Source organism: Chiloscyllium plagiosum, unplaced genomic scaffold (genome assembly GCF_037043375.1).
Source record: "Chiloscyllium plagiosum isolate Xiang-an unplaced genomic scaffold, Cpla_swu_hap1 HiC_scaffold_44, whole genome shotgun sequence".
NCBI classification, from domain to species: Eukaryota; Metazoa; Chordata; class Chondrichthyes; order Orectolobiformes; family Hemiscylliidae; genus Chiloscyllium; species Chiloscyllium plagiosum.
In genome coordinates this window covers 12585249-12613073 of record NW_028270182.1, presented here as the reverse complement: position 1 = coordinate 12613073, position 27825 = coordinate 12585249, and the positions used below count along the sequence as shown (strand labels likewise).

At 45.8% G+C, this 27825-nt stretch overlaps 2 protein-coding genes and 1 long non-coding RNA gene across 3 annotated transcripts in view; 1 reads left to right on the top strand and 2 right to left on the bottom strand.

Moving 5' to 3' along the window:
- The window catches only part of LOC122544360 (uncharacterized), a 124005-nt gene that overhangs the window by 42104 nt on the left and 54076 nt on the right, over window positions 1-27825 (bottom strand). The window contains exons 9-11 of the mRNA XM_087982794.1: window positions 10854-10970; window positions 6469-6589; window positions 1249-1324 (exon numbers count right to left, since the gene is read on the bottom strand). Coding sequence (XP_087838920.1) covers window positions 1249-1324; window positions 6469-6589; window positions 10854-10970 — 314 coding nt within the window. The remainder of the gene's footprint in view (window positions 1-1248; window positions 1325-6468; window positions 6590-10853; window positions 10971-27825) is intronic.
- On the top strand, window positions 3916-18750 carry LOC148136912 (uncharacterized). The gene is made up of 4 exons (XR_015754336.1): window positions 3916-4014; window positions 6553-6850; window positions 8605-8761; window positions 16663-18750. It is a non-coding gene; the product is annotated as an uncharacterized LOC148136912 (long non-coding RNA).
- On the bottom strand, window positions 24288-26632 carry LOC122544361 (uncharacterized). Its single transcript, XM_043683593.2, has 2 exons — window positions 26535-26632; window positions 24288-25835 (listed from the first exon to the last, which is right to left on the bottom strand). Exons 1-2 carry the CDS (start codon window positions 26545-26547, stop codon window positions 25108-25110), a joined length of 741 nt encoding a protein of 246 aa, XP_043539528.1. The 5' UTR covers window positions 26548-26632; the 3' UTR covers window positions 24288-25107.

The window sequence follows — 27825 nt, the reverse complement described above, 5'->3', positions numbered from 1 at the left end:
ATGTGGAAACTCCACCCAGACAGTCGCCTGAGGGTGGAATTGAACCCAGCTCCCTGACGCTGTGAGGCAGGAGTGCTCACTGCTGAGCCACCGTGCTGCCCTGGATCTCCAGGGTTTGACCACCACAGTGGCTCCCGGAAACGGATGCCATGCATCAGCAGACTGATGAATGAGTGCAAGGCCTTCCCAGCAGCAACAAATGATCCCAAGCTTCCAGCTGCCTGCCACTTCGACATTCCTACGCTGAGATTTCTGCCACAGGCCTGCTATAGTGCTCCACCGAGCCTCAGCGCAAACTTGAAGGACTCTGCAGCCCCTGGGAGTCAACATCGAGTTTAACAACTCTCGACCCTGATTCCATCCTTTCATGTATGTTTACCCGCCCACACACCCGATCCTGTTCTGACACAAGTTGCTTTTAGCCCAGTCACCCATTTTCACCTACTCCTGGGCCTTTTATGAGTTGCTTTCAGTACAGCTCACCCATTTGACTGTCATGTTGGTGATGATCTCAGCATTGAGGTGGAAGACCTCTGATCCGGGACCACTTAAGAAGGATAGTAATGTTGAACTTTTATTTCTTTATTTTTCCACTTTATACCCAAGATTTTGCATCTAAGATGATGTCAAAGAATGGCGACATTGTACACTTTTCACTGTCCTCCTGCATCCCCGTACTTCAGACTTCACCTGATGAAGGAGCAGTGCTCCAAAAGCTTGTGGCTTCAAGTAAACCTGTTGGACTATAACCTGGTGCCGTGTGACTTCGGACTTTCTCCACCCCAGTCCAACACCGGCACCTCCACATCATCCTGGTACTTGAGTACATGTGACAATCAAGCCTAATTCTATTTCTCCTATTAGCCCACATTATCAATTATTAATTAGCTTTTCTTCTCTCCTGGCCTGCTATAATCTTCTTGTTTCTCTAGACCCTTCATATCCCTTGCTCCCTCTCCATCTCCATCTCTCCCCTTCACCCACCAACCTCGTCTCCAGCATAAATACCACATTTTTCTGAACTGCTAACACCCAGAAATGTTGGTTCAGTTTTTCTTCCCACAGACCTGCTGAGTTTCGCTAGCAATCTCTGTTCATGCCTCCCAGTGGACAAGCAGCTGAGAGGGAATATTGCTGGTGGAACTTCATCCACTTTTGACTGCTATGTCCTCTACGGACTCCATTTGGTAGCTATCACTCAGTGCTACACTAGAGTAAGATTGTACTAGACTTTTGCTTCATACTGACCGGAAACTGATCTGAGTCGGTTGTGAACATAAAGTATTTCCCAGTCTGCGGATCATGTTCCACCATCCCTGGCCACCTGAATAATTAAAAATTTGCAGTTATGCACCCGACAGTAGCAATTAGACCCTAGGTAAGATACTTATTTATAATAATCTAATAGTTGAAATCAGTAAGAACAGAATTTTTAATGCAGATACAAGCCTAGTACTTTACAGTCACAATTCTACCCCCGAGTCCCTACCTTCAGCCCCTGTTAGAGATGAACTCAGAAATTAAAGGCCAGGGAGTCTCACAGCAGTGGTAGGGAAACTATTGGAGAACATTTTTGAAGGAGCGAATTAATACCCATTTGGAAAGGCATGGGTTAATTTGGGATAATCAGCACAGTTTTGTCAGGGTGGGGGGACATGCTTAACAAATTTGTCAGAATGCTTTGAAAATGTGATCAGGTGTGCGGATAATAGAAGTTCAGTTGATATAGTTTATATGGATTTTAGCAAAGCTTTTGACAAGATCCCACATTGGAGACTGATTGAGAAATACATGGAATTGAAGAAAAGTTGGCGAGATGGATCAGAAACTGGCTTGTTACAAAGGGTAGTGGTTGAAGGCTGTTTGAGTGACGGGATGCTGGTTTCCAGTGGTGTACCAAAGGGATCAGTACTGGGACCCTTATTGTTTACTATATATATAAATGATATAGATGAAAATATGGGAGGAGTGCTACAAAGATTTACAAACAACATCAAGATTGTTAGAGTAGTTAAGATCGAAGAAGAGGGTTGTAGGAAGATATAGATGGGTTGTCAGAGGGGCGGACCAGTGACAAACAGTATTTAACTCTAATATGTGAGAGGTGATAGACTTTGGATGAAGACACAAGTTAAGGAAGTATTTGACGCATGGCAGGACACTGGGTAGCTCACAGGAACAGAGGGATCTTGAGGTAATTGTTCACAGATCTCTGAAATCTGCAAAGCACGTTAATGGGTTAGTTAAGAAAGCACACGGGGGACACTTGCTTTCATCAGTTGTGGCACAGGGTATAAGAGCAAGGAGGTAATGTTGGAGTGTACAGAGTGTTGGAGGAAGTGAGTACTGCAGATGCTGGAGATCAGAGTCGAGAGTGTGGAGCTGGAAAAGCAGGTCAGGCAGCATCAGGAGAAGGAGAATCGACATTTCGGCAAAAGCCCTTCATCAGGAACACACAGCGTTGGTCAGGCCGCAGTTGGAGTCGATAAAGTGTGGAGCTGAAAAAGGTACAGCAGATCAAGCAGCATCAGAGGAGAGGACAGTTGGTGTTTTGGATCGGGACCCTTCATCAGGACTCACGATGAAGGGTCCCAATTTGAAACGCCGACTCTCCTGCTGCCCGGATGCTGCCTGTCCTGCTGTGCTTTTCCAGCTCCACACTCTCAACTCCGATCTCCAGCATCTGAAGTCCTCACTTTCTCCAACACTATGTACACTCCGGCATTACCTCATTGCTCTTATACCCGATGCCACGACACTGCAAGTGTCCCCCGTGTGCTTTCTTAACTAACCCATTAACGTGCTTTGCCGACTTCAGGGATCTATGAATAATTACCTCAAGATCCCTCTGTGCCTCTGAGCTTGACCTGCTCCACACTTTATCAACTCTGACTTTCCAGCATCTGCATTTCTCACTATCTTCAGGTCGCAGCTGGAGTGCTGTGTCCATTTCTGGTTGCTTCACTACAGGAAGGATGTGATAGCACTAGAAGGGGTATAGCGAAGGTTCACCAGGATGTTGCCTGAGATGGAGCAATTGAGCTAGATAGGCTTGGATTGCTTTCCTTAGAGCACAGAAGGCTGGGGGGAGGTGGGGGCACGATTGAGGTGTATAAGATTAAGAGCGGTATAGATAGGGTGAATGGAGAGCAGCTGTTCCCCTTTGTTGAGGGGTCAATCCCAAGAGGGCATTGTTTTAGGGTAAGGGGCAGGAGATTTAGAGGGTATTTGGGAAAAATATTTTCACTCAGCAGTTAGTTGGAATCTGGAATGAACTGCCTGGGAAGATAGTGGAGGCTGGAAACCTTACAACCTTTAAAAAATTTTTGAACGAGGACTTCAAATATTGTAACATTCAAGGATATGGAACAAGTGCAGGAAATTGGGATCTGTGGTAGTTAATGTTGGTGCAGGCTCAATGGGCTGTATGAACCTACATAGGGTTAAAAGTCAAAGGGGAGCAGAAGAGTCAGAGAATAGGATTTAAATTATCACCGGCAGAAATTGTCCAAAATGTGCATCAGCACAAACGGGACCTGTAAGGAGGAATCAAAACTAACACTTCAAGGTGTAGCCTCCCTCAGATCTCCTGCATAAACCCACTAACATTCAAATGGGTCACGTGAGCAGGTCAGGCATCTCTCTTTCAAGCCAGTACGCTGGTTAGAAAGGGAAGGACCAGCCAATATGTTTGTGCCATGTACGAAACTAATTACCTCTCACATAAATCCCAAAGGATTTCACAAACAATAGACCAGTCAGCTGTGCAGTGTGCTGTTATTCAAGCAGATGTGTCAACTGTTTAGCACACAAGATTCCACAAGGATGGTGTATTCTTTTAATTTTGGGAGGGGGGGGGGGGGTGGGGAGGTGGGGGAATTGGCTCTCTATGTGCTTCTTTTAACTGTGACACAGAATCTATATTCCAGCTCTGCAACTGGAACAGGAAGACCTCACTTTAATCTCTTGTAGCATGCCTCACATGGAGATCTCTTTCAGAGCTGAACAACATCAGTAAGTATGCCTCCACAGTAAAGTAATGAGCAAAGTTTGGTGTCAAGCCTTACCAGTTACGGTGACCAAAGGTTTGGTTAATGGTGGAGGTTTTAAGGAACTACTTAAAAGCAGGAAAATGAAGTTGGGAGATCAATTCCTGAGCTTGCAGCCCAGACAGCTAAAGGCGATGACCTCCAACACTAGAGCGATTAAAACCATGGACATTAAAGAGAACCAAGTTAGAATCATAGAATCTCTACATTGTGGAAGCAGGCTATTCGGCCCATCAAGTCCACAACGACCCTTCGAAGAGCATCCCACCTGGACTCACCCCGCCCTACCCTATCCCTGTAATCGGTTGGTGGCACAATGGCATGGTGGCTCAGTGGGGGCCGGCATGGTGGCTCAGTGGTTAGCACTGTTGCCTCATGGCACCAGGGACCCAGGTTCGATTCCCGCCTCGGGCAACTATCTTTGTGGAATTTCCACCCACAGTCCAAAGATGTACAGGTCAGGCCATGCTAAATTGCCCATAGTGTTAGGTGCATTAGTCAGAGGGAAATGGGCCTGGGTGGCTTACTCTTCGGAGGGTCAGTTTGGACTTGTTGGGCCGAAGGGCCTGTTTCCACACAGTAGGGAATCTAATCCTGCATTTCCGATGGCCAAGCCACCTTGCCTGCATATCCCTGAACACTATGGGGCAATTTCGCGTGGCTAATCCACCCTAACCCGCACATAAATGGACTGTGGGAGTAAACCGGAGCACTCGCAGGAAACTAGACCAGTGCCGATGATTACGTTGGGTTGTGGGACTGGAGGAGATTATAGGGATTGGGGGCAGGCAAGGCCAGGGCATAGCTGAAAATGAGGATTTAGAAATCGAGACATTGCTCAACCAGGAGCCAATTAAATGCCGGTCACCACAGAGATGATAGGGGAAATGAGCCTTGGAGCGAATAAGGAAAAGGGCAGCATTATCTTGGATGAACTTGAATTCCAGGAGGGAAGAAAGCGGAAGGACTGTGTTGGGATGGTCAAGTCCAGGAGTGACAAAGGCATGGACGAGAGTTTCAGCAGCAGATGAGTCAGACGATACTACAGAGGTGGAAATACAGGACCTTTAGCAGCTTGATTCTGGTGTGGGTCTAGAATGTACAGCCTTCTGACTAATAATTCCACCGACTAAGGCAAGCCAAAGGGTGCAGTAAATGAAAACATGAAGGGTTTTCACAGAGGATAATAACAAATAAGTGGCTGAGTGGGTTGGCAACCAAGGGGACACAAAACTAGGTGGGAGGGCATGTCGTGATGAAGGCATGGGAATCTGAAAAGGTTCTAGATAGGTTGAGTGAGTGGGAAAGAACTTGGCAGATGGGGTTAATGCGAGAAAGTGTGAGTTCATTATCTTCGCAGGAAGAATACAAGGGCTGTTGAAAATGGAGAGAGTGCCCAAAAGAAAATGCAGGGGGATCTGGGTGCATCATACTCAAAACGTTAGCATGCAGGTGAAGCAAGTATTTGAGAAAGCAAATTGAATTTATCAATTGGGGCTTGGAGTTTAAAAATGGGGAAGTCTTCTTGCAACTTTACCGGGGAGGGCGGAGGTGAGGTCGCAGCTGGAGTATTATATACAGTTTTGGACCCTGTATGTGAGCAAGGATATAATGGCATTACAGGCACTTTGAAAGAGAAACACTAGGCCAATTACTAGGCTCAAGGGGTTCACTTATCAAGAATGGCTGAACATGTCAGGCCTTTATTCATTGGAAGAATGGAGTTGGGGCAGGGTGATCTTATTGAAATATACCCGATTCTGAAGGGGCCTGACAGTGCAGAGATATAAGGAAAATGTTTCCACTAGTGGGGGAGTCTCAAACTCATTTGAAACTGACATGAGAAGGAATTTCTTCCCTCAGAGAGTTAGTGAATGTCTGGCATTCTCTATCCCAGAGAGTTGTGGAGGCCAGAGTAATACTAGTAATTGGAAGTACTTTAAAAGGAGGCAGATAAAATTAAGATTAGGGGATATCTGGGAGTTTAGAGTTCTGAGGAGCTGACACAAAAGAAGGGTTGAGGGGGGATAGATCAGACTTAATGTAATTGATTGGCGGGACAGGCATGAGAGGGTCAGTGTCCGACTCATGTTCCTATTTCTTACGATCTTCAACCATTTAAGGTGAGGAGAACATTTTTTAAGTAGCGTTATTCTACGCAGGAACACATCGCCTGAAAGATGATAGAAGCAGGTTCAGCAGGAGCCTGCAACCCCTTTCCCCAAATTGGATAGAAATTGCAGGAGAGAAAATTCCAGGGATACAGTGAAAAGAGCTGGGGTGCTGGACTAATAGGATAGCACCTTCAAACTACAGCAGTGGTACCACCAGCAGGAGGTGGGCGGCAAAAATGAATGGAGGCGTATAAAAAGAAACAGGAACAGTTGTGACCACTGTAAAGAAATATTGATGAGCTCACCACGGGTACCCAAACTGCTTTGCCCACACTATAGAACCAGGAACCAGCTCAGCATAAATAACGTCATTCTCTCTTCCATCCCAGACCTCCTCTGGCAGGTCGCACATATTGTACAGAGGGTCTGCAACACACAGTTCAACAACATTATTCAAAATAACATCATTTGACTGAGCAAGCACCTGCGATTGCAACCAGGACATTGTCTTCCCTTCATGACAGAAAAATACAGCAAACTTTGTTTTAACTGGCACTTTACGAACCAACACTTGAGAAGCCTGCAAAATATATGTACCTCAAATACCATGAAGTTTACTGTATTATTGTGAGCCACCACCAGGTGCGAATAGTCAGTTGAGGGTGCGACTGAAAAGGCTCTCTGTTGGTAAGCTTTATTTATGGAAACGTTGCATTATTATTTAAGTGATGTACATACTCCCCAGATTATGTTTCTGTTTCTCAGTTTGTATTTTTACATTCATTATGTGGACCTTTTGATTGTCCGGTAGACAGTCAGTTCTTCTATAATGCGATAGTTGCGTTCTTGTGCAACCCTGTGTTATCAAAAAATGGTACTTTAGAGACAGCGCTTAAAGTGTTGCCGATGTAATCACGTAACGTGTTAAAAGCTCACGGGGTAGAAACACCATCCCTAATTCGTCAATCGCACCGCAGTGAATTTGCGTTAATGAAATGCACTTTATAGCAGAATGACTGATATTTGATCGCACTCCTGGTCTCATAGATGCCAGTTAATAAAAGGTTCGCTGTGTCACATTTATAAAGCGAATCCCTAATCTCCTCAGTTGAGGACTGACTCTGAGCCGGCTGGCCACGTCCAGAGTATTACTGTGGGAAAAAGTCCTCTTGGTCTGGGGAATAAAAAGAAAAACAAAGCAAACAAAAAAAAAGGCAATTTCCATTACCGCCCATATCTTAAGACCCTTTATGTACAGTTTTTAAACAAACTGTTCATCTGCTGGTGTTGTTGATATCATTTGTTTCCCGCCCCTAATTTGCTGGGCCATTTCAGAGGGTAGTTAAGGGTCAGCCACGTTGGAAATGGGTCTGGAGTTGCATGCATGCCATACTGGGTAAAGATAGCAGTTTGTCCTCTCGAAAGGGCATTAGAGTCATGTGGTCATAGGGATGGAAACACACTCTTCAGTCCAACTCATCCATGCCAACCAAATTTTGTAGTTTTGGACTCCCCTACCCTGGGGATCTTGACTATTCACCCTCATGATTTTATAAACCTCTATAAAGTCACCCCCTCAATGCACCAGGGAAAATAGCCCCAGCCTATTCAGTCTCTCTCTATAGTTCAAACCCTCTAACCTTGTTAACAATCTTTTCTGAACCCTTTCAAGTTTCACAGCATCTTTCCTGTAGCAGGGGGACCAGAACTGAACTCAGCATTCCAAACGTGACTTCACCAATGTCCTGCATTGATGAACCAGGTGGGTTCTGATGCAAATTGCTAGTAGTTTCATGGGGATGGATAGCATAGGTGGGGGTGGACTGCTCCCCTTCCTGACTGAAAAGTGTGACAGAAGCCTGGCAGCAATAACATGGCAGATGACAAGGGCAGACTCACCGGGGATCCGACCTAACAGGCCAGCAACTCCAGCTCATGTAGGCTACTGCAGCCAGACCCATGAAGGGGACATCACAGACCCTGGGGCAATGCAAACTCCAGGATAGCATGGCAGGGCGAGGTGGGAGCATGGGGCAAACTTAGGGAGTGGGGCAACAAGAGTTGGGGGTTGGAGCGGTGCAGAGCAGGTCAGTAGGAAGTGGGGGCAAGAGCGATTGCTACTATCTTCAGGGATACACAAAACAGCATCCCAGAATGAAGTACTCCTGCTTTCTTGACAGCCTTGTAAAAACCTATGTTTGAAAAGCAGGCTGCCCACAGCAACCCCAACTATTTATCCACCTACCCGAAATCCGAAACCCTCTGTATTGTGGGCTTCGAGCCCGAGGGTGGGCAGGTAGTGGGTTGGGCATCCATTGTTGTTTTCTAGTCCCACCCGCCAATCACGTACCTGGCAGAGGCATGTGATTGTAGCCTGTGGTCACCTTCACCGAGGCCAGCTTCCGATTCCGGATTTATTAATGGGATTTAAATTCCGACAGCCACGGGCGGAGGATTTGAAAGCACACTGCACGGAGGTCCCACACATGCCAACACTTCAACATCCGGTTTCGGAAGTCGCTCTGGCAAGAATATTTATGAGGGAACTTTGGCAGTAGCCCAGTGCCGTTATCACTGCAGCATCAACACCTCCGAAAGGTAAAGCACTTTTTGAAATATGCTCATGTTTCTTCTTATTCATTCAAGGGGGGGGGGGGGGGCGTCACTGTCCGCGGCAGCATTTATTGTCCATCCCTAATTGCCCAGAGGGCAACCACATTGCTGTGGATCTGGAGTCACATGTAGGCCAGACCAGGTAAGGATGACAGCTTCCTTCCCTAATGGATATGAGCAAACCAGATGGGCTTTTGTGGTAATTGATAACAGCCTTCATTAACTGCAGATCATAGACATTTCTTGAATTCAAATTCTACCATCTGCTACGGCGGGATTTGAACCTGGTCCCCAGAGCATTACCTGGATCTCTGGATTAACAGTCCAGCGATAATACCACTAGACCATCGCCTCCCCTGATGCAGCATAGGAAAGGGGCTGCCATGTGCGCACAGCAGATGACCAGAGCATTTTTATTTCAGCAATTCTGGTTGAGGGATAAATATTGGACAACGTACAACAGATAGAGCCTGTAGCTCTTATCCCTAAAATGCCATGGGATCTTCCAAGACCACCAGAGAGAGCCAGAATGGTTTCATGTGTTGATACAAACGAATGGTCGATTTAGATAATCTTAAGCCAACCATCCAAGATTAAAAATAACATAGGTCTCATTTCAGATATTCTGTCCAAATCTGGATACTGCATTTTAGTAAGGATGTCAGTGCTTTGACTGAGAGGGTGGAGAGGAAATTGGTTCCAGTGTCATAGAGAGGAAACAGACCCTTCGGTCCAACTCATCCATGCTGACCAGATATCTTACATAAATCGAGTCCCATTTGCCAGCACTTGGTCCATATCCCTCCAAATCCTTCCTATTCATGTATCCATCCAGATGCCTTTTAAATGTTGTAATTGTACCAGCCTCTACCACTTCCTCTGGCAGCTCATTCCATACACGCACCACCTTCTGCCTGAAAAAGTTACCCTTTAGGTCCCTTCTAAATCTTTTCCCCTTTCACCTTCAACCAATGCCCTCTAGTTTTGGACTCCCCCAACCCCGGGGGAAAAGACCTTGTCTATTCACCTTATCCGTGCCCCTCATGATTTTGTAAACCTCTATAGAGTCACCCCTCAGCCTCTAATGTTCCAGGGAAAAATAGCTCTTGTGCTGTTCAGCCTCTCCCTGTAGCTCAAACCCCCCAACCCTGGTAACAACCTTGTAAATCTTTTCTGAACCTTTTCAAGTTTCACAGCATCTATGGGTGAGGGATCCCAGCTATGTGGAGAGTCTGGAGATTATTCTCCTTGGAGCTAAGGGAAAAGGCTATGGGTGGGGGAAGATAGATTTAATAGAGATGTTCAGGAGTTTTCGAATGAGTAATTTAAGAGAAACTGTTTCCTCCTGACAAGGAAGGTCAGTAATCAGAGGAACCAGATTTAGGGGAAGTGGCAAAAGAGCTGGAGGGCAGGTGAGGAGAATGTTTCAGCGTAGTGACTTGTTATGATCAGGAAAATGCAGCCTGAAAATGGAATGAAGGCAAATTGAATTAGTACTTTTAAAATAGATCTGAGGAGGTGCTTAAAGATTTGCAGGGCTATTGCAGAAAGAACAGAATGGATAGTGTACTATGAACGGTTCAACACAAGTACGATGACCTCCGTGTGTGCTGCGTTAGTCAATGTGACCTTGAATGAACCCAAGAGTTTTTGCCTTCAATATCATACCTAGGTCAAAACATTTTCAGAATTCTTATGAAAATTCTTGCATTCATTTTTTAATTTGAATTTGAATCTCTAGGGTCTCTCGTTCACCCAGCTTAACAACATGGCTTGGAGGCGCCGGTGTTGGACTGGGGTGGACACAGTTAAAAATCACAAAACACCAGGTTATAGTCCAAAAGGTTTATTTGGAAGCACTAGCTTTCGGAGTGCCGGTCCTTCATCAGGTGGTTGTCCTTAATAGCTTGACAACAACAGCCTGCATTTATTTATCACCTTTAATGCGGGAAATGTTCCCACTGCGCTATGACAATAATAGTTAAAATTGATTCAGTAATGACCTTCAGCTGACTGTGCCTCCTGTGGAAGACAGACTAGTCGGAGCAATAGCATAATTGTTTTTACTTCTCGGTACCTGGATTCTGACTGCACACCCAGTCATCTGGCAGAGTCGCTGGATCCACATTGTCTTCCAAACGTCTCCACTTCCCACACTTTTCCTTGCTGCACTGAACCCAGGCGACATATTTATCTGGAAAGGAAACAAAGTGCGTGGATCGGTGAAGGCCACTTTCAGTAAACAATCATGTTTGCCCATGAGCGAGGAAACTAGCGATTGAGTTAATAACAGCTACAGTTCCTCTGGCTGCCCTGCCGCTGGCACAGGACTTTACAAAGCCCACGTGACATTTTGACAACTCGTGGAATTCCTACAGTGTGGAAGCAGGTCATTCGGCACACTGAGTCCACGGTGCCCCTGTGAAGAGCATTTCCGCCCAGACCCAGCCCACCATCCTATTCCTGTAACCTTGCATTTCCCATGGCTAATCTACCCAGCCTGCACATCCCTGGACACCATGGGCAATTTAGCATGGCCCATCCACTTGAACCTGCACATCTTTGGACTGTGGGAGGAAACTGGAACTCCCTGAGGAAACCCATGCAGACAGGGGGAGAAGGGCACCCGCCTGAGAGTGGAATCAAACCCTGATCCCTAGCACTGTGAGGCAGCAGTGCTCCAAACCGAGTCACCATATCGCCCCCCAATTGTTGGCCCACTGTAAGAATTAGCAAGGTTTCTTCTTCAAGATGAAAGAAAGGGAGGGAGATAGGAAGGCAAATCTGGCCTGACAAGGCACAGCCAACTTTCAGCTTTGGCAAAGACCTGAAAACAAGGTCACCCACCCGCCAGAGGTCTTAAAGGATGAGGACTGTTGGCTGACACAGGAGACACAGCACTTAAAGAAACAACAAATGACAAGCATCCCTACAGCAATTAAATGCAGCAAAACGTCCCAAGACAACTCGACAAATTAACAGTCCAGTTATTATCACTGGACTGTTAATCCAGAGGGAAGAAAGTGAGGACTGTAGATGCTGGAGATCAGAGTCGAAAAGTGTGGCACTGGAAAAGCACAGCTGGTCAGGCAGCATCCGAGGAGCAGGAGAGTTGCGGTTTCAAGCATGAGCTCTTCATCAGCTCCTGCTCCTCAGAAGCTGCCTGACCGGCTGTGCTTTTCCAGCACCACACTTTTCAACTGTTAATCCAGAGGCCCAATTAAGGTTTGAATCTTGTCCCAGCAGATGGTAGAATTTGAATTCAATAAAAGTCTGGAATTAAGACTCTAATGATAACCATTGTCAGGGCAAAGCTTGCTTGCTCATGTCTTTTAGGGAGGGAAACTGCCGTCCTTACCTGGTCTGGCCTACACGTGACTCCACACCCATATCTTATCCATTCTCTAGGCAATTAGGGTTGGGCAGTAAATACTGGCATAGTCAGTAATGCTCTCAACCAGTAAATGAATTAAAAATTTAACACTGAGCCTAGGTCTGGGTGGGATACTCTTTGGAGTGTCGGTATGGACTTGTTGGGCCAATTAGCCTGTTTCCACACTGTAGAGGATTCTATGATTTCTGATATGAACTACAAAAGGCAACATTAGGACAGGTAACCAAAAAATGTGATCACACAGGTAGATATGAGGGAGTGTGTTGTAAAGGAGAGGAGGTTTGAGTTATAAGGAGAGGCTGGATAGACTGGGAATTTTTTCACTGGAGTGTAGGAGGTTGAGGGGTAACCTTACAGAGGTTTGTAAAATCATGAGGGGCATAGATATGGCATTGTCTTTTCCCAAGGGTAAGGGATTTCAAGTCTAGGGGTATATTTTTACAGTGAGAGGAGAAAGATTTAAAAAAAGACATGAGAGGCAACTTTTTTTACACAGAGAGCATTTCAAGTGTGGAATGAACTTTCTGAGGAAGTGGTGGATGCAGGTACAGTTACAACCTTTAAAAGACATTTAGGTAAGTACAGAAATGTTTGGAAGGATATGGGCCACGCGCAGCCAGGTGGGACGAGTTAAGTTTGGGATTATGGTCGGCATGGACTGGTTGGATTGAAGGGTCTGTTTCCATGCTGTATGATTCTATGACTCTAGCTAGAGGAACAGGAGAGGTTTAAGGAGAAAATTCCAAAGCTTGGGTCTTGAAGATACAGTGGCCAATCTGCAGCAGTGAAACAAGTATCCCAAGAGCCCAATAAGCTTCTCATTGAAGGCTGTTCATGCAATATTGTAACATGGATGCATATCAGCATTGCACACACATTACTTGACTGCAACACTTGGGAACTCCTCTCTTCTTTTCTCTGTTTTCCGTGATGCAATACGTCACACCACAACAGATAAGGTAATTAGCCTTGGACACAAAGGACCATAGGCATCTCACTCCATGAGAGAGAGAGAAAGACATTTATTTGTACAATACTCCAAACATGGGACAAGTTAAGCAGCGGGTCTGCATGAGCTAGCTCGGACAGTGCAACGCTGGAACTAGTACCTTTGGCATTTTCCTGCACCAGACTCTACTCAACTGAGCTATCCACCCCACACGCAGAGTTAATCTAGCACTTGGTTTCTGGTGGCATAATTTACGTGACCTAAGACGTATGCATAAGGCGTTCTGCTTTATTCGAAAGTGCAAAGCCTTTTATTTGAGTTGTAAGTAAAAGTTATGCAGTGCAGTTTGCTTTGTGCACTTTTGTTTTAAAGATGATACCCCTCATCCTTCAAGGAAGGAAACTGTTCTCCGAATTTATAATGCCTGGCGACTTCCTTCCTGATGCCCTAACAACATGTCAGTGAGCCGGAACAAAAGCGGGCAGAACCACACTCAAGTGGTCACATTCACATTTGCACACTGACGAGTCGTAAGGGAAAAGGCAGACCGGTGAGAAATTCAGTTCGTAAAAACAAAATAAGAGTGCATGTTGCCCTTTCCTTGTGCTCATAAATCAGTGGAAGGTAGTTAAAAGAGACTAGTCCTCCACTCTAAAGTGTTTGCCTTTTTTAATTTGGCCAAAAAACAGCAAGCTAATTTTTGCTGCAATGGTACTACACTCCTGCCAGCAGATGGCTGTGCTTCTGTATGAAATGGTTTGTTGTTTTGTTCAGAGAAGTGTTCTGACTTCTGGCCTAAGTCCTGCTTACAGCAGGGGTAAAACTGGTTTAGTTACAACCGCGGGCTGGGGTTTTGTCAGCTGTGCTTCATGTTATAGAACATATAGAACACATAACATTACAGCGCAGTACAGGCTCTTCGGCCCTCGATGTTGCACCGACCAGTGAAACCAATCTGAAGCCCATCTAACCTTCAATTATCATCCATATGTTTATGATACATCTGTCAATGAGTATTGTAATTGGTCTTCAAGAAACATGCTCATGATATCATCACTACGTCCTGAGGTTACCAAAGATCTGTCTCCATCTTACCTCGGATCACCTGAAACAGGTCACTACTGGGAACACGTACTTGTTGTAACCTCTAGGTTATTCACTACACTACAGATCTTGGAGACTTCACCTACTTGCGTTGTTGAATCTATAGTGATGTAGTGGCAGAGTCCCCTATTACAAATGATAGAGCAGGGTGGGGAGAAAGTAGCAAAGAGTACAATAGGCGAGTGGGGGAGGGGATGAAGGTGATAGGTCGGGGGGGGGGGACGGTGGAGTAGATAGGTGGAAAAGAAGATAGACAGGTAGGACAAGTCATGTGGACAGTGCTGAGCTGGAAGTTTGGAACCGGAGTGAGGTGGGGGAAGGAGAAATGAAGAAACTGTTGAAGTCCACATTGATGCCCTGGGGTTGAAGTGTTCCGAGGCGGAAGATGAGGTGTTCTTCCTCCAGGCGTCTGGTTGCTGTGTGACCTGCTTACAGTAGGGTCATAGAATCCCCGCAGTGTGGCAGCAGGCCATTCAGCCCAACAAGTCCACACCAACTCTCTGAAGAGCATTCCACCCAAACACAATCCCATTCCAGTAACCCTGAATTTCCCACTGTCACTCGATGTTGCGCCGATCAGTGAAACCAAGCTAAAGTCCATCTAACCTACACTATTCCATCATCAATATGGTTATCCAAGGACCAATTAAATGTCCTTAAAGTTGACGAGTCCACTCCTGTTGCAGGCAGGGCATTCCATGCCCTTACTACCCTCTGAGTAAAGAACCTACCTCTGACATCTGTCCTATTTCTGTCACCCCTCAATTTAAAGCTATATCCCCTCATGCTAGCCATCACCATTTGAAGAAAAAAAGGCCCTCACTGTCCACCCTATGATCATCTTGTATATCTCTATTAAATAACCTCTTAACCTTATTCTCTCTAACGAAAACAGCCTCAAGACCCTAAGCCTTTCCTCATAAGACCTTCCTTTCATACCAGGCAACATCCTGGTAAATCTCCTCTGAACCCTTTCCAAAGCTTCCACATCCTTCCGAGAATGCGGTGACCAGAACTGTACACAATGCTCCAAGTGCGGCCACACCAGAGTTTTGTACAGCTGCAACATGACCTCATGGCTCCGAAACTCAATCCCTCTACCAATAAAAGCTAAACCAAATGGTTAATCCATCTAGCCTGCCCATTATAGGATAATTTCCCGTAGCCAATCCACCTAAGCTGCGCATTCCTGGTCACTACGGGACAATTTAACATAGTCAATCCACCCTAGCCTGCACATCTTCGGACTGCGGGAGGAAACCCATGCAGACACGGGGAGAACGTGCAAACTCCACACAGCCAGTCACCTGAGGCTGGAATCGAACCCGAACCAATGGCACTGTGAGGTTGTAGTGTTAACCACTGAGTCATTGAGCCACCATGCCACCCAGACAGTATGCTTCAAAACAAACATAAGGGCCCTGGCATTTCTTTTTCGCAATATTCCCGTGCCGGTGCGAAAGGCGCTACGTAAATATCAGTTTGCACTCCGTGATGGCTGGTCCAGCCTTGCCTGCAGCACAGTGGGAGAAGTGAAGCCTTCACAACAACAGTGATGATTGTCCAACCTCATCAATTAAGACCAGTCCAGCCTTGCCTGTAAAAGAAGTCAACTCTTGACTTGCCAGTGGCTGCGAAGGGCAGTTTAGCTCTTCCAGAAACATTTTCGGCTTGAGTAAAACAAATAAGCTGGTAGGTGCAGCCTTGTCACTGTGTCAGCTTGGCTGCACGGTTGCCTCTGGGTCAGGAAAACTTTGATTGCAAGTCTCACTCTAGTGCACATTATCCTTGATGGTCATGACTCTGCTATGATTTGGAGATGCCGGTGTTGGACTGGGGTGTACAAAGTTAAAAATCACACAACACCAGGTTATAGTCCAACAGGTTTAATTGGAAGTGCTAGCTTTGGGAACGCTGCTCCACTAACCACCTGATGAAGAAGCGGCGCTCCGAAAGCTAGTGCTTCCAATTAAACCTGTTGGACTACAACCTGGTATGTTTGTGATTTTTAACTATGACTATGCTAGATATTCAATTTGCCTCATGAGGTGAATGGCCAAAGTCTTTTCCCCAGGGTAGGGGAGACCAAAACGAGAGGGCACATGTTTAAGGTGAGAGGGGGTAAGATTTAAAAGGGACCTGAGGGGCTACTTTTTCACACAGAGGGTGATGCGAGTATGAAACGTCAGAGGAAATGGTGGAGGCTGGCACAAGTACAACATTTAAAAGGTGTCTGGATGGGTACATGGGCAGGAAAGGTTTAGAGGGATATGGGCCAAACGCAGGACGAGTTCAGCTTAGGAAACCTGGACAGCATGCACAAGTTGGGCTGAACTCTCCATTTCTGTGCTGTATGACTCTATCATTCATGGGCCCCAACCCTTTGATTTGATTTGATTTATTATCGCCACGTATACCAAAGTTTTGTTTTGCTTGCAGTTACAGGCAGATCATGACATACAAGGATCAGAGGGTGACTGAACAGAGCGAGGAAGACAAAGTTACAGCTGCATCGAAGGTGCACAAAAAACAAAATTAAAATTAAACATGAACTTGGAGAGGTCCATTCAGCATGGGAGAAGCTGTTCTTGAACCTGTTGGCATGTGTTTGAGCTATTGTGTCTTCTACCCGATACCACAGCTTTATGCGTTGCTCTGAAATTGTCATCTATTTCAGGCATTTATCCAAATCTCCTTCAATAGTCACTACCAAATTTGTTTCTATTGCCCCTTTCATTTGGTGTCTTTGCAGACTATAAAAGCTATGTTAAAGTTCCCTGCTCCACTGAATGCACAGCAAGTCTTTTCCAATTCCCTCATATTGCTACATCCTCTCATTCTGGCAGTCATACTCTGAGAATCCATGACATTCCACAGTCTTTTTATTGTGGGTATCCATTACTATGCACAGTATCCAAATTGTGCTCGAACAAACAGTTTGCGTAGACTCATTAACACTTGTTTGTTTCAGTTTTCAATGCCTCTCTATGTAGGATAGAATCATTACAGAATCCTTACAGTATGGAAACAGGCCCTTTGGCCAAACAAGCCCACAGCAACCCTCCAAAGAGTAACCCACCCAGACCTATTATTCTACATTTACCCCGACAAAGCACCTAACCTGCACGTTCCTGAACACTACGGGGTAATTTAGCACAGCCAATCCATACTAACCTACACATCCCTGGACACTATGGGTAATTTAGCACGGCCAATCCACCCTAACCTGCACATCCCTGGGCACTATGGGTAATTTAGCATGGCCAATCCACCCTAACCTGCACATCCCTGGGCACTATGGGTAATTTAGCATGGCCAATCCACCCTAACCTGCACATCCCTGGGCACTATGGGTAATTTAGCATGGCCAATCCACCCTAACCTGCACATCCCTGGGCACTATGGGTAATTTAGCATGGCCAATCCACCCTAACCTGCACATCCCTGGGCACTATGGGTAATTTAGCACGGCCAATCCACCCTAACCTGCACATCCCTGGGCACTATGGGTAATTTAGCATGGCCAATCCACCCTAACCTACACAATCCCTGAACATTATGGGCAATTTAGCACGGCCAATCCACCCTAACCTGCACATCCCTGGGCACTATGGGTAATTTAGCACGGCCAATCCAAAATAACCTGCACATCCCTGGACACTATGGGTAATTTAGCATGGCCAATCCACCCTAACCTGCACATCCCTGGGCACTATGGGTAATTTAGCATGGCCAATCCACCCTAACCTACACAATCCCTGAACACTACGGGGTAATTTAGCATGGCCAATCCACCCTAACCTGCACAATCCCTGAACACTATGGGTAATTTAGCATGGCCAATCCATCCTAACCTACACATATTTGGACTGTGGGAGACAACTGGAGGAAACCCACGCAGACAAGGGGAGAACGTGCAAACTCCACAAAGTCACGTGTGGCTGGAATCGAACCTGGGTCCCAGACGCTGTGAGGCAGCAGTGCTAACCACTGAGCCACCGTGTTGCCCAGTAGTCCTTTTACAGCTGTATTGTTTATTTTTCCATTTGCCTTTTAAGATGTGTGTATCTGTACCCATTGAGCGTTTTTAATCATCATAGGATTTACAATAATTGCTGCTCAAAAGATGCACAGTGGCAGCTCTTCAAAACTCCTCCCAAACCTGATGACCTTTCTCGCCTGCAGGGACAATGCCAGCAAAAAGACTGGCCTTTATAGTGTCTTTCCAGACTACCAGTCATCTCAAAGCACCCAACAGCCAACAAAGTACTTTTGAAGCGCAGTTACTGTTCTCATGAAGGGAACACAGCAGCTCATTTGCACACTCCCACCACCAGCAAGATAAGATAATGACCAGCAAGATAAGATTTCTGTGCTGTTGATTGAGGGATAAGAAGCAGTGGTTCTTGTCAAGGTTCATCCTGAGCAGCTCAGTGATCTCCAGTCTGTTTCCCGGGACGCACATCGAGACAAACATCAACTGCGCCTGGAGGACCATCAACTCGGTCCAAGTTGCTCTTTGGACTGCCTGAGATAGACAAGCAGGAGGCTGGAAGAACACGGCAAGCCAAGCAATATCAAGAGTGGAGAAGTCAACGTTTCGGATGTTCGAAGGGTTACCCCCCCCCCCGAAACATTGGTTTGCCATGTTCTTCCAGCCTCCTGCTTGTCTACCTTGGATTCCAGCATCTGCAGTTTCTTTTGTCTTTGCACTACCTGAAGCTTGTTGGTCTTGACCGAGTGTTGAAAATTGGCACATTCCAAGGTCCAGGACGATATGATGAGGGATGTACTAAAACTTGAGGCAACTACTGTCTAAGGTCTTTCTGCTGAAGTTAAATGGGGGTCCATTCAGTTACCAGATATCCCATGCCTCAAATGCATGTAAATATAATTTTGTACAAGTAGGAGATGCCTTTGGTTTTTTTGTTGGATAAAGTCAAACTCCAATGTTTGTTTTTGCGTGATACTGTACAGAACCTGACTGCATTAGTGACTATGTATGTACATAAAGATATTTTTATGTATAAAGTGTATTTTTGAAATTTAAAAAAGTTGATTGAGGGATAAGTATTGGCCACAGGACATGAAGGAGAACCTCCCTGCCTCTTTTGTGAAACAGTACCGGAGGATCCTACACAGCCTCATAAGATGGTGTTGAGCAATTTGGTTTATCGTCTCCTCTAAAAGACAGCGCTCTCTCAGTCCTGCACGGGGACTGTCAACTTTGGTATTTGCAGCCAGTCACCAAAGTGGGATCTAACACTTGTGACACCAGAGGCTACCAATTGAGCCACTACTGAGTTTGTGAAAGTCACTAACCCGAGTGTGGTGGACATTGGGACATTGAGTAAATGTAAGGAGGTGGATTTTTAATTAGTAACGGGCTAAAGGGCAGTAAAGTGGAGTTGAGCTCAAGATGAGTTCAGCCACAATTGTATTAAATGGCGGAGCAGGCTTGAGGGGCTGAATGGTCTCATCTTGCTGACCCGCAGTGATTTCCAGCATTTTTTTTTGTTTTCAACACAGATTCCAGCATCTGCAACAATTTGAATGTATGTTGTGTTTAATCGACTACCATGTCTCTTCAAGGAAGACCTTGAAGAGGCTTTGCTCTTCCCTCTAACAGGGATTCTGGTTGGCTCTTTCAACGGGTCATTATCAGCACCCTTTCTCACTCAGCACCCCCTCCCCCACCCCACTACACTTCATGTCAGCTCTGATGAAGAGTCGAGACTTGAAACGTTAGCTTGTTCTCTCTGCCTGTCCCACTGTGATTTCCAGTGTTTTTTGTTGTCAGTACAAATTCCAGCATGTGCAGTAATTTGCTCCTAGCTCTTATTGCATACTGCATGTCCACTAAGACTTCAAGTTGACTGTTGCCCTGATTTAGATTGATGTTAACGACAACAGTAATGAGGAACAGCATTCCTGTACCGTACCTCAGTCAGCACCACCACATACAGCTAACAGATAAACCAGTTACTTGTAAAACATTGACATGTGAAAATTATTCACTGCATCAGCCTGCTTACGGAGTCATTACACTTCCTGTGTAATTCAGTAGGGTGGGGAGGTCTAGTATATTTCTGAGAGGTGTGGAACAACACTATATAAACACAGATCTGTGTCTATTTCACCAGCAGTGACGGCGTGCTAAGCCCCACCTTCAGCAGCTCAATGTTGCCTTTCTCTGAATTAACAGTTCCTAAAGTGATGTCATTGGGCAAGTTATATGTCAAACTGCATCAAAACAGGTAACAGCTGAACTAAGAAAGCTGCCTCCAACACGCTGTACCTTTTTCTCTTTGACACACAGAATCATTGAAGGCAAACACAAAGTATTTGTTCACCACTGGCCTCCCCAGGGTCCTGACTGCTGTCAGCAGCACACATGTTGAATCATGCATCCCTCGGCAGAAGAAAACACTTTCTAGTCTGTAATCGGAACAAGGAGTGTCTGCGAACAGGCTGAGGTTTCTCGACTGTTGTGTTCCAGACGCTTTTGATCTTTTACATTTCAGACCGTCTGCCAGCACAGTTAGCTGTCTGACATGGATGTGCTGAATCGTCATGGTGCAGGAGGCCATTCAGCCCACTGACTGTCCGATGAGAAGCATGCAATACAATCACAGCTGACCTGACTCTCATGTTAGGTCTTTCTCTACGGATGACAGACACCACATTCTGAAACACTAATCGCTTATTCTATTGGTCGACGAGATTCCAGCAACAGAAGCAGAATTGCAAATTAATTTTTCTCGGTTACTGCTCCCGAGTTATGAATTCAAAGCAGCTGTTCCAGACAATTCAAGAGGAAGGTTTTTTTAAAGTTGTACATTATCTGAAATAACTGTTACTCTTGCCTTTTGATCAATGCATACATTTTGGTTCAAGTTACTTTATTTCCACCTCTTACAAAAAGATGTGCTGCTACCACGTTGTTTATTTAAGTCAATTTAAGTCAAATGTAGGGCAGCGGAGATTTCAAAATGGGGTTCTCTGAGAAAAAAGGGGTCCCAGAGGTTTTCTCCAGGTCATGTGTTGCATGGTCCATAAGTAGTGGACAATCTTCCAGATTAGACAGGTTACTGAAGCTCTACTCGCCAAGAAAGGTTTGCCAGACGCTTGGGTGTACCTAAGGACCAGGCATCCCGGTCTCAGTAACACTGCTTTGAGTTGCCACTCAACAAAATACAACCGAGAGATCAAATTGTCAATGCTTAGAATCATAGAGCTATACAGCACAGAAACAGACCCTTTGGTCTAACACGTCCATGCTGACCAGATATCCTAAATTCATCTAGTCCCATTTGCCTGCATTTGGCCCACATCCCTCTAAACCCTTCGTGTTCATATACCCATCCAGATGTCTTTTAAATGTTGCAATTGTACCAGCCTCCACCACTTCCTCTGGCAGCACATTCCATTCATGCACCACCTGCTGCATGAAAACGTTTCCCCTTAGGTCCCTTTTAAATCTTCCCCCTCTCATGTTAAATCTATGCCACTCTAGTGTTGGATTCCCCTCGAGTGGGGAAAAAGGACCTTGGCTATTTACCATATCCATACCCCTCATCATTTTATAAACCTCTATAAGGTCACCCCTCACCCTCCCAACATTCCAGGGAAAACAGCCTCAGCCTATACAGCCTCTCCCTACAGTTCAAACCTTCCACTCCCGGGAAGTCACCCAGATTCGTTTGGGGCAGATTCTGAGTTGTCTCCCATCGAAGAGCCACGTATTGGTCGGGTTGTGACCCCCGTTTAGAAAATTTCCCACTGCGGGAAGTGGCCCAGTTTGGGTCGGTACAGGAAGCTGCCCTTTGAGGGTCGGGGGAAGGGTGTGGATCCCACCTCATTAGGGAGCTTTCCCAGCAGTAGGTGCGCCTCTTGTAAGGACACGGGCTCTCTGTAGTTGGTGTCCCAGTCTTAGATACATCACGTGGCTGGACTGAAAACTTAAGAGAAGGGACCGGCTGAACGAACAGCCCATCATAAAACCCTTCGGACATCACCTCACTGATGTCTCATTAAAATCAGTATCATTCTCCTTAAAGCTGCTGTCATTTTTTTACTGCCTGGCAAGGAAAGGTGGGTAGGGATGGAAGGTGGACAGCAGGATTGTTTTCCCAGCCTAAGCTGTCCACAAAGACTATTGGAAAGAGATGAATGAGGGTAACCCTCCCTCCTGAGAGATTTTTCGCTTGCAGTCATACCATGCTCACGGACCAACATCATCAGGCAACCTACTCCACGCTGTTACGTATCTGAGAGAATGTTCCCCGCAGATTATAGTTTCTGTAGGTGGCCCAATGTTTGTCGATGCATGCATGTTCTCAACCTTTTTTTTGGGTGGCAAGCATGCACACTATTCATCGGAAAATAACGTTTGCACCCTGTACCTTTCAGGCTGCTGCGTGATTCCACACCTGCACAGCCCTTAGTGGGCACTCTGACCTGTGTGATCTCAAGTGCATGACAGGATGACTTTGGTTTTGGGGTCAGCAGCAAAACTAGGGGCACTCACTGCTCACCTGAAATTTGACCCAGAAAGATCCACTGACCTCAGTGAGCTTTTACAGCATCAGTTCGAACCGATGTCCAGTCAAGGGGATCTCCTGGCCTGCAGCAACAATGATGTCTACAGGGCAAGTAGCCAATCAGCGCCCGCATGCAGCAGGCCTGGAAGTTAAAAGAGAAATTGAAATCCTTCACTTTTAGTATAAAATCTCATTTGGAAACGAAGCTAATTAAGGATTGGATTACCAGAGAAGCCAAACTTAGTGTCATGATTGAAACAAGGTTGGCCAGGTGGATCTGAGTATGAGTCCCCTGGTTGGGGCTGTCAACTTGGGCCAATCACGGAGTCCTGGCTGAAAGGTATAAATAGGAGTCTCAGGGATTCTCCTCACTCCAGGGACTAGCTCTGAGCTGGCTGGTCAGAGTCCATGTACTGTGCACATGTAAATAAAAGGGTGACCTGGATACTGGCTCCATTGCAGTTATTTGGCTCGGCTAAACAAACTATAAAAAATGAAAATTATATACTTTATTTCTTTCAAAATGGTCTAACGGATAAACTTGATGTACCATAAAGTTGAGCTTTTTAGTACGTTTGGTGGTAATTATGAAGTGACAAAGCTGTTGAAAATCTAGTTACACCTCGTACAAAAAGGTACAATTTTTTCAAGGGTTTTCGGAACAAGGTTTTCACATCAATTGTTCTGATTTCCATAGCTGCAATCTGGGGGTGCCTCAACCATGCACACTCTGGAAGAGCTTGGCACTTCCCTGGCAAATTTCATATTATTGTCTGGTTTTTTAGAGCAATGACAACAAACATTGGCAGTTTCGTGTCATTATTAGATCTGGGCTGATTTAAGTCCGGACTCTCGCTGCTCACATCCAGGGCATTAAGCAATATGGGAATTTCCTGTTGAAAAGCTGTTTAGTCCTGCTCCTCTCCTTTGGAATACTGTGTTCAATCCTGGTCTCCCTGCTATCGGAAGGATGTCATGAAACTTGAAAGCGTTCCGAAAAGATTTACAAGGATGTTGCCAGGGTTGGAGGATTTGAGCTATAGAGGGAGGCTGAGTAGGCTGGGGCTGTTTTCCCTGGAGCGTCAGAGGTTGAGGTGTGACCTTATAAAGGTTATAAAATCATGAGGGGTATGGATAGGGAGAACAGACAAGATCTTTCTCCCAGGGTATGGGAGCCCAAAACTCAAGAGCGCAGGTTTAAGTGAGAGGGGAAAGATTTAAAGAGCAAGTTTTTCACGCAGAGGGTGGTGCATGTATGGAATGAGCTGCCAGAGGAAGTGGTGGAGGCTGGTACAATTACAGCATTTAACAGGAATCTGGATGGGAATATGAATAGGAAGGGCTTGGCGGGGGTATATGGGCCAAATGCTGGCAAATGGGACATTAATTTAGGATATCTGGTCGGCATGGACGAGTTGGACCAAAGGGTCTGTTTCCATGCTGTACATCTCTATGACTCTCAGGTAAACCTAGACATGCTTGTATGTAGTGTAACAAGACAAATAACACCAAACTGAGGAGTTGCATTGGCAGGACTATTTATTGTTTCACGGGTGGAAACACAAAAATTGGTATCTTAAGCTCTTCATTTTAAGCTCCTTTCTCCTTCTGACTTTCCACCCTGCAATGGTTCTGTACATGTACCAGTCATCAACTGAGAAGATGCACAGGTATCTTGTCTCATAGCTTCTGCCCAGCAATTCAGCCTTCAGAATGATACTAGTCCATTCTGCAATGTTCTACCTGTGGAGATATTTCCCACTCAGCATTTCCTCCCAATAGGCTGAGCAACATCAGGAACTCACGAAAGCAAGTGCACTGCGACAGTAAAATTCACTCCCTGCCCCTCTCTCTCAGATGGTGCACTGGAATGACAATTCACTAATAGCCTTGGGGCTTCCCTTTTAAGCATTTTCCAAGTTCGCAGTTTCCGCACTATTGCTGCCCTTTCCCCCAATTAAAAATGGCACCTAACGGGAAACAAAAACTAAGAACTTTATTTTTTCTCTCAGAGGAGAAGTAAACACGCTGCGGAATTTTACATCATTCATCTCGAGGCAATCCATTTCCTCACACGCTTCTGTTTAACTAACAAATGACCAGGAAATCAAACGGCAGCAGGGTGGCATTGATGCACCCTCTCACATCCACCGCTCTCAACCGCTGAACAAAATGACAACACAAAAACAGCCTCCACGATCAAACCCGTTCGCCAAACCTCTTTCTCCAAAATTATAAAATTATCACGTCAGCCAAAACAAGTCTAAAGTAACTGTCCAAATTCCACTGAACTAACAAAAGTTTTGAGACTTCAACCTGCACCCCGGTCACTCCTCTGTTCTTATATGCCTGCTCTATCTACCTTTGAAGGTGTTTCAATGCTTCTAGTCGCCACAGATGACCGGCGTTTCCTGAGTGTGGCCGACAGCAAAGGAGCAGTGGGTGCCCTGCTGTTTGTGGCCTCTGGCCAAGCCAGTGGTGGGCTGGAGGTGAGGTTAGGCACGGTCCCAAATGTGTCGTGAACCTCCTCGTTAACAGTTTGACAGGCGACGGAGATTTGCTCAGCAGGACTGGGCACTAGAACAGCAGTGACATAGCGCAGGAGCTCCACCAAAACTGACATCTGGCTGGACAGCCTGACCAGTCTCTTGCCTAATTTCCGGGAAAAACTATCGATTCCTTCTCCCAAGGTTTCTTGCAGCTGCATCAGGTCTCTGTGCAGCATGTGGAACCCACCCTGCTGCAGCTCCAAGAATTTGGAAGCAAGGACATCCCCTAACTCTTCCTCTGGCTGCTGGCACCCAAACACAGTATTTCTACACTGGCCAACCTCCCTGGTTCCCCTAGAAAGACTCTTGGAAAATTTCTGGGCTGGACTATCCTGGAAACTCTCCTCCTCCTCCTTTGGCAGGTTGTCTCTCAGAGTTGCTGGAGTGGCCCAAGGATCGGAGTTACCAGCTGTCACATCGTGGCTACTATCTCCACGTGAAGGCTCCGTGGACCCGCTCCCTCTGGTGGTGTCTGACCTGGATGTGGCGATGAAAGGGGGGCTGGGCCGGTTGCTGAACTCTGAGGATGAGAACCATCGAGATATTACAATATTAATTATAAATGTTTGCCCCCTTCCCCCCCCCCCCCCACCAACTTTCCACCCACCTCATCTCACTGTCCTGCTCATTTAATCATGCACCTTCAAGGCTCAGCAATGAGAATGAAAGAAGAAGACTGCTGTACGAAGTCATCATCCTCACAACAGGGCGAAAATCACCTAAACTGTCCCATAGTGTCCAGGGATGAGCGGGCTGGGTGGATTAGCCATAGGGAAATGCTGGGTTACAGGGATAGGGTAGGGAGGTTGGTCTGGGTGGGGCGCTCTTCAGAGGGTCAGTGTTGACTCGATGGGCCGAATGATCTGCTACCACACTGTAGGGATTCTATTTAAACAGGCTTTGTTGCCCTGGTAACTTTTGAAAATCATTCAGTTGAATAATTTTTGCATTTTCAATAAGATGTCTAACAGCATTACTTTCTCAACAAACCCAAAGCCCATTCAACCGGAAACCCCCTGCCACCCCCCCACCCCTTTCAATAGCTTCTCTGTAATTGAATGAATGATTGCACCACTGAGTGCAATCAAACCAGGAATATTTTAAGGCCTGCCTGTTAATTTATTACAACTTTTTGCAGAAAAAGAGTTCTGTTTCACGGATCTTCTTGCGCCCAGTTTCCCAAAGTTTTGACACGCTGCCCTGACATTTGAATCCTTACCACTTGTCTCCATAGAATGTCTTTTTTTAACTCCAAACAAGACAAGTCCACCTTCCTGAACTATTTCCTAAGAGACATGAAGAAAAGCCCTGGATTGAGTACCCTGTCCAAACCTTCTGAGTTGTGGAAAATGTACAATCCTACCATACCTTGAGAGAGTTTTTTTTTAAAAACAAGCTAAACTCAGTGAGGAAAAGGTAAGTAAACTTTCTTCTGAGCAAAAGTCCACATGCAGTCAGTCACATTGCAAAATATCACATTATGCCCTGTCACGTGTATTAAGGATCTCATAAGTTAACTCAAATTAAGTAGCATCAAGACAGAACGATACAAGCTTTCAAATGGGAGAACAGAAACCTGTAACCATCTCCTGATTTCTTCTGTCCCTTGAGATCTAGCCTCTCTTGGAGCAGGGGAGATGTGATTTGCAAGAAGCTCCCCGTTTGAGAAACTTTCCTTGGCATGACGAGCTGCAATTAACCTCAGCAGTTCCTCATTTGGAGCATTTCCCCCTCAGGCACTGCCTCAGCTGAATGGAAAATTAGTCTCAGTACCTCAACCTTCTAGATAGCACTCCAACACTGAACCGCTTCCCATGTGGTCCCGCCACTGCCTTTGTCTGACTTCCTCCTTTCTTAAAGTGCTGTTGCTTTGATCTTTCATTCCCCAAAAGTGCTAAAACAATGCAACAGATTCTTAAACAGCAACTACTGTTCCTAGAATTCGAGGAAATCAGCTCCAACACTGATAACACCTCAAAAAAGGAGCAGTTCTTACTGCCACAACTTTTTCCTGTCCTCCATCTTGGATTGCCCAGAATTATACATTTAGCAGTAAGATCCTGTGGAGTGTTGCTGAACAGAGACCTTGGAGTGCAAGCTCATAGCTCCTTGAAAGTGGAGTCGCAGGTAGATAGGATAGTGAAGAAGGTGTTCAGTATGCTTTCCTTTATTGGTCAGTGCACTGAGTATAGGCGTTGGGAGCAACGTTGCAGCTATATGGGACATTGGTTAGGCCACTTTTGGAACACTGTGCGCAATTCTTGTCTCCCTTCTACAGGAAAGATATTGTGAAACTTGAAAGGGTTCAGAAAACATTTGCAAGGATGTTGCCAGGGTTGGAGGGTTTCAGCTCTAGAGAGAAACTGAATAGGCTGGGGCTGTTTTCCCTGCAGTGTCAGAGGCTGAGGGGTGACCTTATAGAGGTTTATAAAATCATCAGGGGCATGGATAGGGTGAATAGACAAGGTCTTTTACCCCAGGCTAGGGGAGTCCAAAGCGAGAGAGGGGAG